The sequence below is a fragment of the Chelonoidis abingdonii genome, chromosome 1, assembly GCF_003597395.2.
Source record: "Chelonoidis abingdonii isolate Lonesome George chromosome 1, CheloAbing_2.0, whole genome shotgun sequence".
Lineage (NCBI taxonomy): Eukaryota > Metazoa > Chordata > Testudines > Testudinidae > Chelonoidis > Chelonoidis abingdonii.
In genome coordinates this window covers 170,856,224-170,874,217 of record NC_133769.1, presented here as the reverse complement: position 1 = coordinate 170,874,217, position 17,994 = coordinate 170,856,224, and the positions used below count along the sequence as shown (strand labels likewise).

Genomic DNA, 17,994 nt, shown 5'->3' with positions numbered 1-17,994 from the left:
CCACCTGCACCTCTTTGTTTCTCTAGTATGTCTCAGTATTTATTATTTAAAAGCTTGAAGTCTTAAGTGATTTTCCTAGTACACATACAGGTAGAATTAATTCATTCAAAAGGGGGTATTAAAAACATTTGGATGCAGAAGTGAGATGTTCAGATAACAGGAGAAGTAAATGAGTAATTCACACAGGGGGGATATAACCTATATTTAGCTAAAAGAGCATTTCAGATTAAATGGGTTCTGATAATGGGTTTTCATTATAATACTATTTAACAGACAATTAACTCATAGCACATGGGCAGCATGGTCTGTTGGTTAGTGCAAGAGACTGGGAGTAAAAGGATATGGAGTTCAATTCTTGACTCAGCTACTTTCTGTGAGCTAGATTGTGTAAATTGTACCATGGAAGGAGTAGCTCCAGCAGGCATTGTGACTCAGAGACACGTTTGAGTCAAAATTCCTCCCCTCCTGCTTACTCATGGTTTTATCTATAACAGGAACACACTACTACTGACCCCGCTCTGGCTCAGCTACTCTGAATCCATAATCTGGATAGCCCATACACTGTATGTCTACAGAGCAGCTGGGACGGTACGTCCCAGTGTGAGTAGATAGACACATGCAAAAGTTAGGGCGCTAAAAATAGCAGTGCGGCTGCAGGGGCTAAGGCTAGCCACCAGAGTACACATCCCGGGAGGCAGGAGGGATTGTAGTTTGGAAACTAGCCTGAGCTGCTGCTCTTGCCTTTACACTGCTATTTTTAGCGGGCTAGCTCAAGCAGAGCTAATGCATGTCTGTCTTCTAATCCTGCTGAGAGGCACCCTCAAGGCTGTGGTGTAGGTATATTCTTAAGGACTAAGGAAGAGTCTCACTCCGTTCTGCAGTCCTGTAGTCCAGGTCACAGTCTAGCCTTGTGTGACTTTGGGCAAGTTACTTAACCTCTGTGTGGCTCAGTATCCACCTCTGCCAAGTGATAATAATCCCCTATCTGTAAACTCTTCAGATGAAGGGGGTGCTAGAGAGGCCAAATGTGATCATTGTTATGTCATTCCTTGAAGGACTGGATTACTTTTTATTTCATTTGTTATCCACATCATATTTATACCTAGTATGTAACATTCTTCTGCTCATAGGAATGGTATTGCTTTCACAACCCCTCAGGAAGGAGTTCTCAGCTTCTCTTTCCTTATCTTGTGAGTGCCTCAGAGCAGAGATCCAATGTCATCCACTCTTGTGATATTTGGTGTTTGTGTTAAAACCCCAGTGCCAGGAGTCATATGATTACATGAAGGTCTCAGCTCCCATTAAGAAAAAACTAGTACATTAGTTCTAGCCCATGTGGTATGGGAAAAAAGCTTGAATATGTGAATCATAAAGGCTCAAACCAGAAGGCGAAGGAAAAAAAAAATCAAATTTATTTATTTATTTTTAAACTCAACACTTCCAAGACAATCTCATGAAGTCAGTCTGTCCTTCGTGCATATTTCAAGTACCTGCCCTGTGAGAAATCCTAGTACAACACTGGGCTTCCCAAAAGATAATATTTCTGAACAAGAGATTCTAACATAAGAGAGGCATAGGTTCTGCTACTGCTATACCATGGCTCTCCTAAGAGCCCCTCAGTCAGCTGGCCATGGTGAAGAAAAGAGAGAAATTTCCTTTTCTGTTTCATTTTACATATTTCATTGGTACAGAGAAGGCAATGGCGCTGCGTCACCAAGGGCTTGTATGGACGGGTTGTAAAACTTGTAGTGGCAGAATAGGCTGGCTTGCTAAGGGCCTCCAGGGAGGACTGACTTGCTAAGTGCAAGAGGTGCAGAGAGTATGCTTCATACTATAACAACATGCGTAAGTATGTGCGTGACTAGTGAATGCTGCTTGGCGAACACACTGCAGCAGGCAGTTAATACTGAAGGTGTGCTGAGACAGCAGCCAACGTTTCATCTTAAGATGCCTCTCTGGCTGGAGTGGGATCCTTATGGAATAATCCTACGGCATGTAATAGAAAATTCTAACTTTCCCTTTGTTCTTTAATTTTTTTTTAATCATGCTGTAGTACTGAACACAAAATTGTTTCCCTGCTACAGAATTCTATAGAATGTTTCAAAACACCTATAGAGAAACGATCATCTTCTATTGCAAACTTCCATAATAATATGGTAATTTTAATAGAATCTTATATGTTTCATCACTATTTAATTCCATAGGAATTGTGTATAAGGGGAGGCCAGTCCCAAGTAAGACTAAGGAATGTTGGCCTATCTCCATCAGCCCACAACTGCTTGTCAAGAAGCAGCCTAGTCTATTGTTACTTGATTGATCCCTTTGTCAATGCCATAATTCCAGTGCTCTCACGCTGGATCAGAGATTACATGATACCCAAGAAGATGTCAGACTTTCTCTGGCAGACATAGAGGTCTTTTTTATTTAACCTGAGCCTCAATCAAACCCTAGCTTGCTCTGTGATGTAAAAGTAAGTAGCTAATTAAAGATCTGATTAGGCATCCAATGAACTCAATAGCAAAATTCTCATTGAATTCCATGGCCCTATCAGCATGGGGGGCTTTTAATTTAATACATTTGCCAGGTGCCCTGAAGCCACTGAAGGAAAAAGATGCTTGACAAACCCCCAGAGGAGTATCTGAAAGAAAGATAACAATACAAAAAATGGAATAAAAAAACTGCACACTATTCATTGTATTGTACTGAGTAGAAAAAGAGAATAAAAGAGAGAAATAAAATTTTGAAATTTCAAGATTTTTCAAACAAATATTTTGCAAAAAATTCTGGAAAAACCCCCCAACATTATTCCATTTCAATCCCTGTGAAACAGAAACAACTTTGAAAGTTAATTTTTTTTTTTTTGCCAAATTGTTTTTCTATTTTTGACAAGTTCTTTTCAAAATGTTGTTGGATTTTGAACCTAGTTTGATCTTCCCATGGAACCTTTTATATGTTGGTGCTTAGAGTTGCACGAATACTTACAGACATCAGTAACTTAATGAAATATGTCAAATGAAACTGAAATAGATGTATCCCTTTGTCCTCTCTCACGGCTAGCAGACAGATGGGCTCACCAGGAGAGGCCAAGTCCGAGCCCAAGCAGAACCTATATCTCTGGTTAGCATTGCCTACTCCGCAATGTTTATCTTTTGAAAAGCATGGTGTGACTGTCATTATTTATGAATACTCTGTCTTGACCTTGATCCTATTTACCCACCCCTTGCTCAAGACAGGACCCTTCTTATAATCACTTATAGTAGGAGTGAGAAAAAATTGTCTATTCTCATACTTTGTTTGAGAGCAATAATAAAGGTGCAGGATTGAGTTTTCCAATAAACAAAAGTCACAGTCTATAGAGCTGTGATTCATAGTCACATAGCTAGACTATACCCCCAGGACTTGGACAGTGGTTAGCTCAAAAGACTGGAAATCTGGTAAACTGGATTCTGTTCCTAGCTCTGCTATTGGCTCATTACGTATCTTTATTCAAATTATTTAACTTCTCTGTGCCTCCGATTCCCCACCAATAAAATGGAGCTAACAATATCCACTTTTGTAAAAGACAATGAGGTTTACAGATGAGTGCAAAATGTTATTTATTATTATAATGCTGTGCCATGGCTTCTGGACATGGGGCTGTTAATGTGAGTGTTATACTAATGGACAGTGTTTATGATTAATGTATTGTGGAGATGCCAAGTGTACAGATGGAGGTCTGGCTGCTCATTTGCCGCTGAAGGAAATGGCACTCGCACCCTGTCAGTCTGACAAATTGTTATTGCGGGTAGCCTTTGAAGAGGCTTCAGGCATGCAGGCCTATTTATGCTACTCTTCTGAATTTCCCTGTCAGCTACAGCAGTCAGCTGCCTCCCTGACAGTTCTCTGTGTCTGTGACACTTGTCTCCACCCATTTCCAATGTGACCACATATAACAATCAGCTTCACTTTACGGAATAAGAATCTGAAATTGCAAATCAGTGCCTACTGGTAGCTATACTAGAGACTAGATTAGATAGCCTATTGAAAGTTACTGTGCCTCCTTGACAGGGTGTATATAACAAACACTTTTACAACCATACATGGGTATGTTTATCCATTATAATAGAACTGTGCATTAAATATGTAAATGATAGACAGTGCAGTTCTGCCTCCACATTTGAGAACTGCTGCTACATGTGCCCCAGGGGTCTCAGGAACCAAATGAGCATAAGCACATGGTATCCCATGACAGCAAGGGTAGACAGTGGTGACACTAGCATGCAGTGCCTTGATGATGGAAGAGGACTTGGTAAAAGGCACACAGTCTTTTTGGCAACAAGCAGTTTGCTTGACAACCCTGCAGCAGGGAGTGACAGCACAGCGGTAGATCATTTCAGTAGAAACCACAAGCACCGGAAACAGAAAAGGAGGGTGCTGCATATCCAGCCCCAAGAACTTAGAAGGGGGGCAGAGTACTGCAGACTTCTGGTGCAGAGTTGCAGTAGTGTATGCTGCAGATCCACACCCAGCTTAATGGCACAGTGAAGCTGTACACACAGCATCATCCTTGGGATTCAGCAACACAGACTACTATTGTAGTTTACAGATAAACACCTGACACTAAGAGCATGCATCTCTCCCGTTGGTAAGAACAGGCCTCCTGCCAGCTAGAAGAGTGTGTGCTCTATGGTTGTATTGGCAACAGAGTTTTGGGTGTATTATATATGCTGCCTTTGCAGCAGGGCGTGGGTGTGCTATATATACTGCCTTGGCAACAGGGATGAGTGGGTGTGTTGCAGCTGTACCCCTCTGGACTCTGCAGCAGAAAGAGAGTGTGCACACAGTTTTCTCTCATTGGCAGCATACTATACAACTGTACACAAATCTGATATTGTCCCAGAACTCCAGTCTGCAGCTCTCTGTGCCCAGGACAGAACATGTTTTAGACTGGAAATGGCATATAATTTTGGAGGGAATTGTCTTGAAAAATAGCCCGGAATGTGGTCACTTTTGGTGGAGACATCACATAAACCACAATAATAAAAATAAAATAATATTAATAAAATAATATCTAGCTCTTCAATAACACATTTTATTAGTAGATCTCAAAGTGCTTTACAAAGAGGTTACTAGCATCATCCCCCTTTTACAGATGGGAAAACGGAGGCACAGGGCAGTGAAGTGACTTGCCCAAGGTCACCCAGCAAGCCAGTGGCAAAGCATTTGTTTTACTGACAACTGTGTTTTATCCTAAAGAAGGTAAGATTGGTGATGATGTTAAGTGATGTTTGAAGATCGCGTTCATTCTCTCCTGTTTTTTAATTGTTTTGTGGGAGGTGACATGGACAGAGTTAAGGCTGCTTGGATGAATTCAGCTCCACCATTCCATACTCCCTAATTTTTTTTGCAGGATGATTTTCCAGGATAAGTTCCACTCCCTATTTACAACCTTAACTCCAATTTAATAAAGTTTACCACTTAAGGTGTTTAATTAGCGGACAGAGTGAAGTGAGGCCCTACTCTCAACTCTGTGGCATTTGTATGTATGCAGCACAATTACTTTTGAAAACTGTAGCCAATCAATTCCAGCATACGAGGGAATGTTCTAGGTATCAATGGGCAGAAACCTATTGATTCTGGTAATAATCAGAAAACAGGAAAAGCCCGATTTCCACTATCTGGCCTACAGAGTGCTGCAGGCAGAGAAAGTTCCCTGTTGCTCTCTGCTGTAGCCTATTCACTTATTAGAGGGCCACGCACTTCACTGCTTATGTGAGGTGAGCTGTACACCCAGTTGGGTCTCTTGCCCCTCCCATCCCACTGCAGGCAGCTCCCTCCCTTACCAACCAGGGCCCTTGCCTTGTCTTTCCTGCAGCCTTGCTGGGCCCCTGACAGTCATTCAGGCCAGCCTTCAACGGGGCCCCTTACCACCCACTCTGACAAGTTCCTCCCCAGCCAGGCCTCCATTTGCACTTAAAAAGTTGAATAACACATACACATATCGGCCTGCATGAGCAACGAAGAATGTGACCTTCTAGTTTTAAAACATTGTGAATTACTCCATGACAGGAGTCCCTGCAGAGTTTGCAAGCTACAGGGGATGTCTTACAGGTTTTGCAGGGCTGAGGCGATGTGGAGAAGAGGGCGTTCAGAGAACGAAGGAATAGGATAAGGAACAAGGATTACACACACCCCTGAAAGACAAAAGTTTTACCAATGAACAGTGTCTGTGTGAACAGTGCTTTGTCTCCCCCCTCTCGCTGGGGATGGAATTTTTTTGTTGGCGGGAGAAAGCTCGGCTACAAAGAGCGGTTACACTGCCCACCTTTTAGTGGCACGGCTGTAGTGGCACAGCTGTGTTGCTAAAAGGTGCGTAGTGCAGACATAGCCTTAGTAGACTATGTTTTGTTTTGGTGTGTTATTAGCTCAGAATCCCAGACTTCATTTTTTTTAAGAAAAAGGAAAACTTTACGTCTCAATGTGTGGAGAAAAGCTAGAAAACGTGCCCTGAGTTCAGCTGAAGACCTCAAACACCAGATACCAAATAAAAAGATCCCCAAGTGAATTTTTATTTGTGATTTTAAGCCATTCTCTTTGGAGGAGGAGGGGGCTGATTCGTGAGTTTTTAACTCTTGGGGTTGGCAATACAGTGTATTGCAAGTTTGACAGTGTCTCCCCACAGGGTCCAGAAGCCTGGGCAGAGACCAGGAGCCTACAAAAACTTGAAACTGCGCAGAACTCGCCCTGACACCATCAAGAGACCCCGCGCACTGGGATCCCAACCTCCGCCCCCTCGTGCTGGGATCCCAATCGCCCCTCTCCCCCCGCCCCTTAGCGCTAGGGTCCCAGCCTCTTCCGCTAACGTCCGCGCGCTGGCGCTGGGATTCTCCCCTCCCGCGCCCCGGGTAACCGAAAGCGAAACCCGCCGGCCCCGCCCCGCTGGCTGCGGAAGCGCGTCAGCTCGGGCGGCTCTCTGGCCAGCGCGGTTCCCATCGTGGCGGAGGCGGCGCGGCTTCCTGGACCGAGTAGCGCCTCGCGGACGGGACCATGTGGGCGCTGGGAGTCTGGGTGCTGCTGGGCGCCGTGTGCGCGGGTGAGTCTCCGCGCGCCGCAATTCCCGCCCCCCTCCGCCGGCCTAGAGCCTACCGGCCCGGCGCATGGGGCAGCGGAACACTGGGCGGGAATGGCGGGGACCTGGCCTGCCACCGAGCGGCACGAAGCCGCGGCCCGGACCCTCCTGCCCGCCGTAGTGGCTCGTCGCACCCGGCGCCGCGGGGCAAGGCGGTCGGGGCCTCACCGTCTGCTGAAGCCCGGCGCCGCAGAGGTCCTGGAGACCCGCCGCTGGGGGGCATTGTGCGGGAGGGGGGGCCTGTTTCTGTCTGGGACACGCGCGGATGGGCTGCTCCTGCTCGAGCGCAGTGCCAGGCTCTGCCTTAGGAGCGGTGTGAGCCACGGTTCCCAGCCTCTGTGGTGGAAGTTATATCCCGCCACCTGTCTTTCGCTCCTGCTAGGCGCGGGGGGGAGGGGGTGCTGGTTTTAGTGCTGAGCAACCGCCCCAGAGTTCTCTTGCAGCAGTGGAGTGGCAAGGTGCCAGTGCCCCATAAGAAGCAGGCCACTGGCATTGGGGAACCCAGCTAATTTTTAGCGTGATGTTTAAAAATGTCTGGGTATGTTATAGCCCTTTTGTATGTTGTTAGAAGTGTATATGCACAAAAGACCTTACTACATAATTTGAAGTGTTGCACAGAAGGCAGCCCTACAACATAATTATATAATTGTGTAATAAATAATTATCTTGTCAATATCCAATCCTATAAAAAGGAAATAAGGAACAACCCTGGGAATACAGATCAGGCTGCTAGCTTCTGACTGGAAAGCTGAGAGCAAATAATAAGCATCGATGGAAAACACCTAGAAGATAATAAGGTGATAAGTGGCGAGTCAGCATGATTTGTCAAACAAATCAATGTCAAACCAACCTGAAGCTCCTTTGACAGGTTAATAAAGCTTGTGGATGGGGACGCAGCAGCGTGGTATATCTGACTCTAGTAACAGAGCTCTTGATGCTGTCTACATGACCTCTCATAACAAACTAGGGAAATCATCCTATATGAGCAAGATAATGGTGCAAAACTGGCTGGAAAACCATTCCAGAGAGTAGTTACAGTGTTTCCACAGCCATGCTGGAAGGGCTGAGGAGTGGGGTCCAACAGGGATCAAGTTCTGTGTCTGTTCTATTCAGTATCTTCATCAAGGTTAGATAATGACATAGCACTTATAAAGTTTGTGGATATACCAAGCTAGGAGGTTGCAAGTGCTTTGGAGGATAGGATGAAAATTCAAATGATCTGGACAAACTGGAGAAATGATCATAAGTAATAGAATGAAACATAAGGACAAATGCAGAAGTACTCCATTTAGGAAGGAACAATCCATTGCACACATACCAAATGGGAAATGACTGTCTAGGAAGGAGTAGTGCAGAAAGAGATCTGGGGGTCGTAGTGGACCACAGGCTAAATATGAGTCAACCGTATAATGCTGTTGCCAAAAAAGATAACATTCTTCTGATATGTGTTAGCAGGAGTGTTGTAAACAAGACACAAGAAGTAATTCTTCTGCTCTACTCCGTGCTGATTAGGCCTCAATTGGAGTATTGTGTTCGGTGCTGGGCACCACATTTCAGGAAGTGTGTGGACAAATTGGAGAAAGTCCAGAGAAGAGTGACAAAAATGATTGAAGGCTAAGAAAACATGACTTATGAGGGAAGATTGAAAAAATTGGGCTTGTTTAGGGCTGGTCTACACTAGGGGGGAAAATGGATCTAAGATACGCAACTTCAGCTACATGAATAGTGTAGCTGAAGTCGAAGTATCTTAGATCGAGTTACCTACCATCCTCATGGTGCAGGATCGACGTCCGCGGCTCCCCATCTCGACTCTGCTACCACCGTCCGCGTTGGTGGAGTTACGGAGTCTACAGGAGCTCGTTCGGGGATCAATATATCGTGTCAAGATGAGACGCGATATATTGATCCCCGAGAAATCGATTGCTACCTGCTGATACAGCCGGTAGTGAAGACGTGCCCGTAGTCTGGAAAAGAGAAGACTGAAGGGGGACATCATAACAGTTTTCAAGTACGTAAAAGGTTGTTACAAGGAGGAGGGAGAAAATTTTTATTTTCTTAACTTCTGAGAAGTTACAAGAAACAATGGGCTTAAATTGCAGCAAGGGAGGTTTAGGTTGGACATTAGGAAAAATTTCCTCTCTGTCAGGGTGGTTAAGCACTGGAATAAATTGTCTAGGGAGGTTGTGAAATCTCCATCATTGGAGATCTTTAAGAACATGTTAGACAAACACCTGTCAGGAATGGTCTAGATCAGGGGTTGGCAGCCTTTCAGAAGTGGTGTGTCAAGTCTTCATTTACTCACTGTAATTTAAGGTTTCATGTGCAAGTAATACATTTTACATTTAAAGGGGCTGGCAGATGGAACCCCAGATTGGTAGCAGGCTGAGTGGGGCCGGTGGCGGGGACCCCGGCTGAGAGGGGCTGGCAGACAGAACTGCTTCCGGTCTTGGGTTCCATCCACCAGCCCCTGCCAGCTGGGGTCCCCGCTGCCGGCCCAGGGTTCTGTCCATCCAGGCCAGCAGCGGGCTGAGTGGGACCGGCGCCAGAACCCCAGTCTGACAGCGCCACTGAAACTCAGCTTGTGTGCTGCCTTTGGCACGCGTGTCATAGGTTGCTGACCCCTGGTCTAGATTATACTTAGTCCTGCCATGAGTGCAGGGGACTGGACTAGATGACCTCTTGAGGTCCCTTCCCGTTCTGTGATTCTATGTGTGTCTTCCTTGGATCATGAAAAGAAAGCTCAAAGCTGAAACCAGGAATCAGCTATATGAAGTCAATAGACAGGCCCAGTTCAGTAATGTGCCTAAATCTAACCATATGAGTAGTCCCTTTAGCTTAATAGGACTGTCTTGTGCTGGAATACCTTGCTGAATCTGGGACAAAGTGATAACTCTCAAGAGTTTTATGTTAGTAGTTAATTTAAAGGAACATTTAAGTTAATACAGTAGAACAGGGGTCGGCAACCTATGACACGCGTGCCAAAGACGGCACGCGAGCCAATTTTTAATGGCACGCTGGAGCCTGTCGGGACTCCAGCATGCCACTAAAAAATCCTGCCCAGCCCGGCCTGCTGTCCTCTGCCCTCTGCTCCCCCCCGCAGGGGCAGGGAGCAGAAGCATAGCTGTGCGCACGGGGTGGGCAAATGGCCCCACTCTTTGGGCATGACAAGCTGTGGGTCCGCGCTTCTGGTCTGGAGCGCCAGGCCAAGCGCAGCAAGCTGCCGGCCCTTCCCCCACCTTCTCCCCTCCCCTGGACCCCTGCTGCCGCGCACAGCACTCTGTGGGTTGGGGCTGCGCACTCCTGTGGGGCAGCGTTTGGCTCCGCGGGGAGGCAGACACACTTCCCGCTCTGAGGGGCGGGGCTGTGCTCTCCCGCAGGGCAACGTGTCTAGCTCTGTGTGGAGCCTCATAGTAAGGGCCCCAGGGCTGTGGGGGTTGGATAAGGGGTGGGGGCAGTCAGGGGACAGGGTGGACTGGATGCGAGGGTGGGATCCTTAGGGGGATGGTTAGGGGCGGGGTCTCTGGAGGGGGCAGTCAGGGAACAGAGGGGGTTGGATTAGCATGGAGTCCCAGGTCTGTCAGGGTGGGGGTGGATAGGGGCAGGCAGTCAGGGGACTGGAAGCAAAGAGGGGTCCGGGGAGGGGACAGTTAGGATGGGGGTCTCTGGGGCGTGTCAGGGACAAGGATGGGGAGGTGGATGAGTTGGGAGTTCTGGGGTCCTGTCGAGGCAGGAAGCGTTGGATGGGGCATTGGGAGTTCTGGAGTGGTCTGGCTGGGATTGGGGTGTGGATAAGAGTCAGGGATAGGTAGGGTAGGGTCCAGCCGGGACAGAAACAGGGAGACTTAATAGGGGGTGGTGTCCTGGGGGGCAGTTGGGGGCAGAGTTCCAGGAGGGTATAGGGAGACAAGGAGCAGGGGGGTTGGGATTCTTTAGGGACAGTCACTCAGCCCTCTCCCCTGAGCCCTGACCCCCCCCCCCCACAACACACTTCCCTCTGCCCGCACACAACCCCCAGATCCCTGCCCTGAGCCCTGTACCTCCCTCATACACACCCAGCCCTCTGCTTGACTCCATTTCCCCCAGCCTCCACCAACTCTAGCTCTGACTCTGGCACCCACACATACCAGCTCCACTCTGCCCTGACACCTCCACCCCCCACATACCCAGCTCCCAGCCTTGACTCCAGCCCTCTGCCCCCAGCCCTCTGGGTCCCAGCGTGGCCCCGCATGCTGCTGCTGGTCTGGGTTCTGGCTGCTGGACCCCTGCCAGCCGGAGGTCCCGGCCACAGGCCTCGCTCAGCCTGCTGCTGGCCTAGTGTAAACAGAACCCCAGACCAGCTGCGGGCTGAGCGGGTGGCAGCATAAGATCAACATTTTATTTCATTTTAAATGAAGCTTCTTAACATTTTGAAAATCTTGTTTTATTTTACAATACAACACTAGTTAGTTATATAATATGTAGACTGCGTTCAGAGGTAGCCATGTTAGTCTGGATCTGTAAAAGCAGCAGAGAATCCTGTGGCACCTTATAGACTAACAGACGTTTTGGAGCATGGGCGTCGTGGGTGAATACCCCACTCGTCAGATGCATGTAGTTTGAAATTCAGGGGCAGATATATATGCTAGCAAGCAAGCTAGAATAACGAGTTACTTTCAATCAGGAGGATGAGGCCCTGTTCTAGCAGTTAAGGTGTGAAAACCAAGGAGAGAAACTGGTTCTGTAATTGGCAAGCCATTCACCGTCTTTGTTTAGTCCTGAGCTTATGGTGTCAAATTGCAGATGAACTGAAGCTCAGCGTTTCTTTCAAGTCTGGTCCTGAAGTTTTTTTGCTGCAGATGGCCACCTTAAGTCTGCTATAGTGTGGCCAGGAGGTTGAAGTGCTTCCTACAGGTTTTTTGCATATTGCCATTCTAATATCGTGATTGTGTCCATTTCTCCTTTTCTGTAAAGACTGTCCAGGTTGGCCGATGTACATAGCAGAGGGGCATTGCTGGCATATGTTGGCGTATATACGTTGGTGGACGTGCAGGTGAATGAACCGGTATGAGTGTGGTTGATCTGTTAGGTCCTGTGATGGTGTCGTGGTGTAGTTGTGGGCAGTGTGCATCGAGGTTTGTTGCTGGATGGTTCCTGAGCTAGAGTTACTATGGATACGGTGTGCAGTTTGCTGTGTGAGAATAACGTTTTCAGGTTGCAGGTTGTCTGTGGCAAGGATTGGCCTGCACCCAAGACCTGTGAAAGTGTGGGATCATTGTCCAGGATGGGTTGTAGATCCAGATGATGCGTTGGGGTTACTGGGGGCTGTATGTGATGGCCAGTGAGTCCTGTGGTTTCTTTCTTGGGTTTGTCTTGCAGTAGGAGGCTTCTGGGTACACGTCTGCTCTGTTGATCTGTTTCCTAATTTCCTCTGTGTGGTATTGTAGTTTTGAGAATGTTGTTTGGTGGAGATTTTGTAGGTGTTTCGGCTAACCCTCAGACAAGAGACCAGCTCTGCCCCATATCTATACCAGCGACACCATCACAGGACCTAACCAGATCAGCCACACCATCACCGGTTCATCACCGCACGTCCACCAATGTAATATACACCATCATGTGCCAGCAATGCCCCTCTGCTGTGTACATCGGCCAACTGGACAGTGCTCTACAGAAAGGAGGAGAAATGGACGACAAATCAGATATGGGAAATGGCAATATAGCAAAAACCTGTAGTAGAGCACTTCACTCTCTGGCCGGCACTTATGCAGACCTTAAGGTGGCCATCCTGCAGCGAACAAAACTTCAGACAGACTTTTGAATAGAAACTGCTGAGCTTGCAGTGTCATCTGCAATTTGACACCATTCAGGCTCAGGATTGAAACAGAGACTGGTGATGGCTTGCCAGCTCCAAACCAGTTGTCTCCTCTCTTGGTTTATTCACACTCTCAGCTGCTAGAACGAGGGCCTCATCACTTCCTGACTGAATAACCTCGTTATCCCTAGCTTGCTTGCTAGCATATATATCCTGCTCTGCGAAATTTCCACTAATGCATCAGACAAAGAGGGTATTCACGCCACGAAAACTCATGCCCAAACATCTGTTAGTTTTTAGTGCCACAGGATTCTTTGGCTTAAGTAGACTGAACCTTCTAAAAAACATTAAAATATATTACCGGCATGCGAAACCTTAAATTAGAGTGAATAAATGAAGACTCAGCACACCACTTCTGAAAGGTTGCTGACCCCTGCAGTAGAACCTCAGTTACAAACTGACCAGTCAACCACACACTTCATTTGGAACCAGAAAAAAGAGATCAAGCAGCAGCAGAGACCAATAAAAGAGCTTATACTGTATAGTACTGTGTTAAACATAAAATACTAAAATAAATAAAGATTTGATAAAGTAAGAAAACTGTTTTTGTGTTTGTTTCATTTAAATTACGATGGTTAAAAGCAGCATTTTTCTTCTGCATTGTAAAGTTTCAAAGCTGTATTAAGTCAACATTTGGTTCTAAAGTTTTGAAAGAACAACCATAACATTTTGTTCAGAATTACGAACATTTCAGATTTCAGAGTAGCAGCTGTGTTAGTCTGTATCCGTGAAAAGAACAGGAGTACATGTGGCACCTTAGAGACTAACATTTTTTTGAGCAGAAGCTTTCGTGGGCTACAGCCCACTTCATCTGATGCACAGAATGGAACATATAGTGAGAAGATATGTATACATACAGAGAACACAAAAAGGTGGAAGTTGACATACCAACTCTAAGAGGCTGATTGATTAAGAGGAGCTATTAGCAGCAGGAGGAAAAAAAAGTTTTGTAGTGATGATAAAGGTGGCCCATTTCGGACAGTTGACAAGAAGGTGTGAGGATAGATACTTAACATGGGGAAAAAGATTCAATTTGTGTAATGACCCAGCAAACAATCTCCCTTCCCAAGGTGTTCATAACTCTGAGGTTCTACTGTACTTTTTATTTTGAGTGGTTTAGATGATTTCATGTTTTTCGTGAGACTTGGTAAATAACCTACTTTCCTATACTGTAGTGTTAAAGTCAGAATAGAAAATATTTACATTCTTTGGTATAAGTTTAACTTTTCCCATATAATGTTTTTGCCAAACTCATCCCATAAGCTGTAACTTGTCCTTGTGCAGTGAACTCTGTTGAACCTTTTTTTTTTTAAATGTGAAAGCTGAAATATTAAAAATATTAATTATGGGTCATTATTCACTTTTTGTATCAGGGCATCAGTGTCATTTTTAATGGTGTGTATTTGCTTAATATTAACTTAAACTTTTTAAAATAAAGTTTGTACAATCTGTGATAGTGTTTAGGTTTATGTACAGTTCTACTATGTTTTGGTTTTCTCAGCGTATAGTCAAGAAAGTTCAATGAGTAAGCTAAGTGATTGTTTTGTTTGACCAAAGCAATATGTGTTTGTGTGTTTTTCATTACAAAGTGCCAACTAATACAGTAGTATGTATAAAGTTTGTTTATGCTTGTTACATTAATGGCCAACCCAGGGATTAGTGACAGTGTGTTACACTAATATAGTTCAAAGATCAGCTGCTTTTTGGGGAGAGGAGTGGAAGTGATCATTGGTCAAGGCTTGGAAAAGTTTACTGGAACTGCAAATAGCTGTTCCAGTTGGAAAAAAAGCTTTATTAACTATAGTTGGTTGTCAGATACATGCAATGATTCTGCAGGCACTTATACATAGTAGTAATCTAAATGAAGTCAGTGGAATTGGAACTACTCTTACTCCTGGGGACATTCTGTGTCATTGTGCAGTGCTGAATTTTCTTTCCCTCATAGAAATGGGCTGCAGTGCTGCTGGCTGCCAGTAGGGGCCACTGGACCCTGCAGAACCCAGCTCGCCCATAGAAGATACTGCTTGGGAGATGGGGAGGGAGCTAGAGGGTTCCTGGCAGCTGCAATTCCCAGCACGCCGTTAGTGGGAGAGACGGAGAGACGGTGGCACGCAAGAAACTGCATGCAAGCCTGGTCCCAAGCATCAGGCTGTTTCTCCCTCTGGCTTTCTGGGCTGGGGGGGGGCCATGGTTGAGCTTTGCGGGGAAGAAGGGGCTGGTGTCGGGCTCTGTGGGGAGGGGATGTGAGTATCTGGACAAGGGGGAGGGCTGTGGCTGGGCTCAGAGGGGAGAGGGTGCGGGTATCTGGGCCAGTGGGGCCTTGTGGCTGGCTCGGGAGGAGAGGGGGAAAGGGGACCCCTGCCACTGGCCTCAAATAGGGGGTTAAGTGTCTCAGAGGGGAGGTTGGCTATCTCGGGAGGTGGGGGGTTGTATGTATCTGTCTCTGGCTGGCCTCTGGGTGGGAAAGGAGGTGGAGAAACAGGAACCGGGTTGTCATAGGGGTTTCTTTCTCTCTCTTCCTAGGGGAATGTATGTGTGTGTGTGTCTGTATTTTTACAGACATGCTTGCTGACAGGTATTTTAAAATAAATTATCAAAATAATTGAAACCGGTGTGATTATGTAGCGTTATTTTGACAAATAAAATTTGCAGAATTTTGCCAAATTTTTAAATATTGTGTGCAGAATTTTTATTTTTGGCACATAATTTTTTATTTTTTGGTGCAGAATGCCCCCAGCAGTAACTCATGTACATGGTTAACTTTATGCACAAGCCTTCGCAGAATTTGGGGGTCTAGGTATGGTGTCTAGCACATTGAGATCCTTGATCCAGTTTGAGGCTTCTGGGCATTAAGGCAATTGGATATTGTGAATCTTTAAAAAACAACAACAAAAACTATAGTTCTCCAGCTGTAGATAACTAACAAAAATAGTGAACATAGACACTCATGCTGTAAAATCAGATTATTTTGATTATCATCTTGCTTCTCCTGACACCCTATTTGACTTAAAGTTCTGACGTTATAGCAGCCAATATTCTTGAGAACCTCGGGCTGAAAAGGAATGTTTTATGCTATTTGAAAGCTTGCATCCCAAGCTTTTAGGTCAGTGGTCCCCAGACTGTGGCTACGCCCCCCCTAGCGGGGCATGGAGGAATGTCCAGGGGGGCACAACAGGGCTGGGCATGCTCCTATGAAGGGTGGAGAAGGAGCGCCGCCCAGCTCTGCTCTGGCCACAGCTCTGCTCATGGCCACGGCCCCCTAGCTTGTGGCCATGCTGCCCACTCCAGGCCCTACCCCCATGGCTCTGCTCGCAGCCCCAGATCTGCCCCCAGCTGAGGCCTCAGCCCCTGGCTTCTGGCCTGGCCTGGCTGCAGCTCCAACCTTGGCTCCAGGCTCTGACCATGTCCCTGGCCCCAGCCATGGCCCAGCTGTGGCCCTGCTTCCAGCCCTGCCTCCCAACGGTGGCTGGGGGAAGTGAGAGGCAGACAGGGATAAAGGGAGGCACAAGGGGAAAAGTTTGGGGGCCACTGTTTTAGATAGGTTGCAACATTAGTGTTAACTAATGTTTCTTGAGATAATGATGGGGGTAAGAATTGAAGTAGAGGGTAAAAAGAACAGTAGTAATCAGAATGATACCACGTCATGATTCTTAGACTATGTAGCTCTTTGGGTTAAAGTCTGCCCTTGGATATGTTCATACTGTTGAGCAACGAACTTGCATTGGAGCACAGGAAACAAAATGTGTAGCCTTAGTAGAAGAGGCGAGTAGAATATTCATGAAGTCCACAAGAATCATTGCTATGCAGATCTCATTTACCTGGGAAGTGTCTAGATGCTGTGGCAATAAATGCTATAGATAACCTTTAGATGGATATGTAGAGAGAATTTGGCCTTTTGTTTTTAAAAATTCTGATAAATTTTGGTTCATAGTGTAGCAAAATACCACCTGAAATTTCTGAATTATTTGTCCTATTGACCGTATACAGCTAAATAAATGAGAAGATAGGCTCTTATTTGATCTACATATTTTTGGGTGTGCAGTCCCTCTATACAAAGTAAGACATAATTTGCAAAATAAGTTCTAACCCTCAGGGGATTTGGCTCCACCTTCAAAGTACAGGAAGTACAACAACAAAGATAATTTTTGTATAAGCCATCACTCATTCCCTCCATCCTTCTCTGGAACAGAAACAATAGTGGTGTTTGTTTCCCTCCTAAGCTCCCTTTCAGCTGCAAAGAAAAATTCTGCAAGAAGAAGAGTTTGTCTCTTACTGATTGTTCCCGGGGGAGTTCTGTGCCAGTGCATGCACACGGAAAACATGTCCCTCCTGCAGATTTCTTTGCTTCCCTATAGAAAGTGACAGGGAAGCCACGTGGGGAGGGGATGGGGATGCCCATGGGCATAGCTTGGGAGGGCATTGTCCCCCCCCAAACACAGGCAAGGTGGGGGGCACACAAGTCACCTGCCACTGCGCTCCACCTCCTCCCAAATTTCTGCAAGCACAAAACTGCCCGGCTGAAGGAGGGTGCTGCTCGAACACCACCTCCTGAGTTCTAGTGCTGGTCATGTTCCCCTTCTGTGTACTGGGAACCATCCTGTTTTCTCTACAACAGTGAGTGCCTGCAGTGGGGTGGGGTGGGGCAGGAAGGGTGACAGGAGGAAAATGAGGGAAGTCGGGGAAAGAAGAGGGTGGGACAGTGCAGGGGAAGTGGATGTGGGTGTGAGGGGAGGGGGATAGAGGTAGGGGACAGTGGGGAGAGGAATGGGGAGAGGAGAGCAGAGGGCAAGGAGCATTAGGGAATGGGGATGGGATGGGGAAGAGAAGGGGATAGAGGAAGCGGGAGCCCAACATCTGGTGTCCTCTTGGCAGCAGTTGCAGCTGGGTCTCCCTTGTTAACCAGCCCATCGAACCCCCACCCCAACTGACCCCACCTTCCTTGTACCTGGACCATCCCGATGAGCCCCCCAGACCCTCACCCCAACGAGCCCCAACCAGCTGCACCTGTATCGCCCTGCTGAGCCCCCGACTTCCC

The 17,994-nt window shown here is 46.6% G+C and overlaps 1 protein-coding gene across 6 annotated transcripts in view; it reads left to right on the top strand.

Moving 5' to 3' along the window:
* Positions 1–6,918: 6,918 nt before the first annotated feature.
* Positions 6,919–17,994, top strand: part of CD47 (CD47 molecule) — a 64,876-nt gene continuing 53,800 nt past the window's right edge. For 3 of the 6 annotated variants that reach the window (XM_032780268.2, XM_032780265.2, XM_032780264.2), the window contains exon 1: positions 6,924–7,072. In XM_032780268.2, coding sequence (XP_032636159.1) covers positions 7,027–7,072 — 46 coding nt within the window. In that variant the 5' untranslated portion in view covers positions 6,924–7,026. Of the gene's footprint in view, positions 7,073–17,994 lie in introns of all 6 variants that reach the window. The other 3 variants (XM_075072595.1, XM_032780267.2, XM_032780266.2) reach the window with 3 other exon arrangements.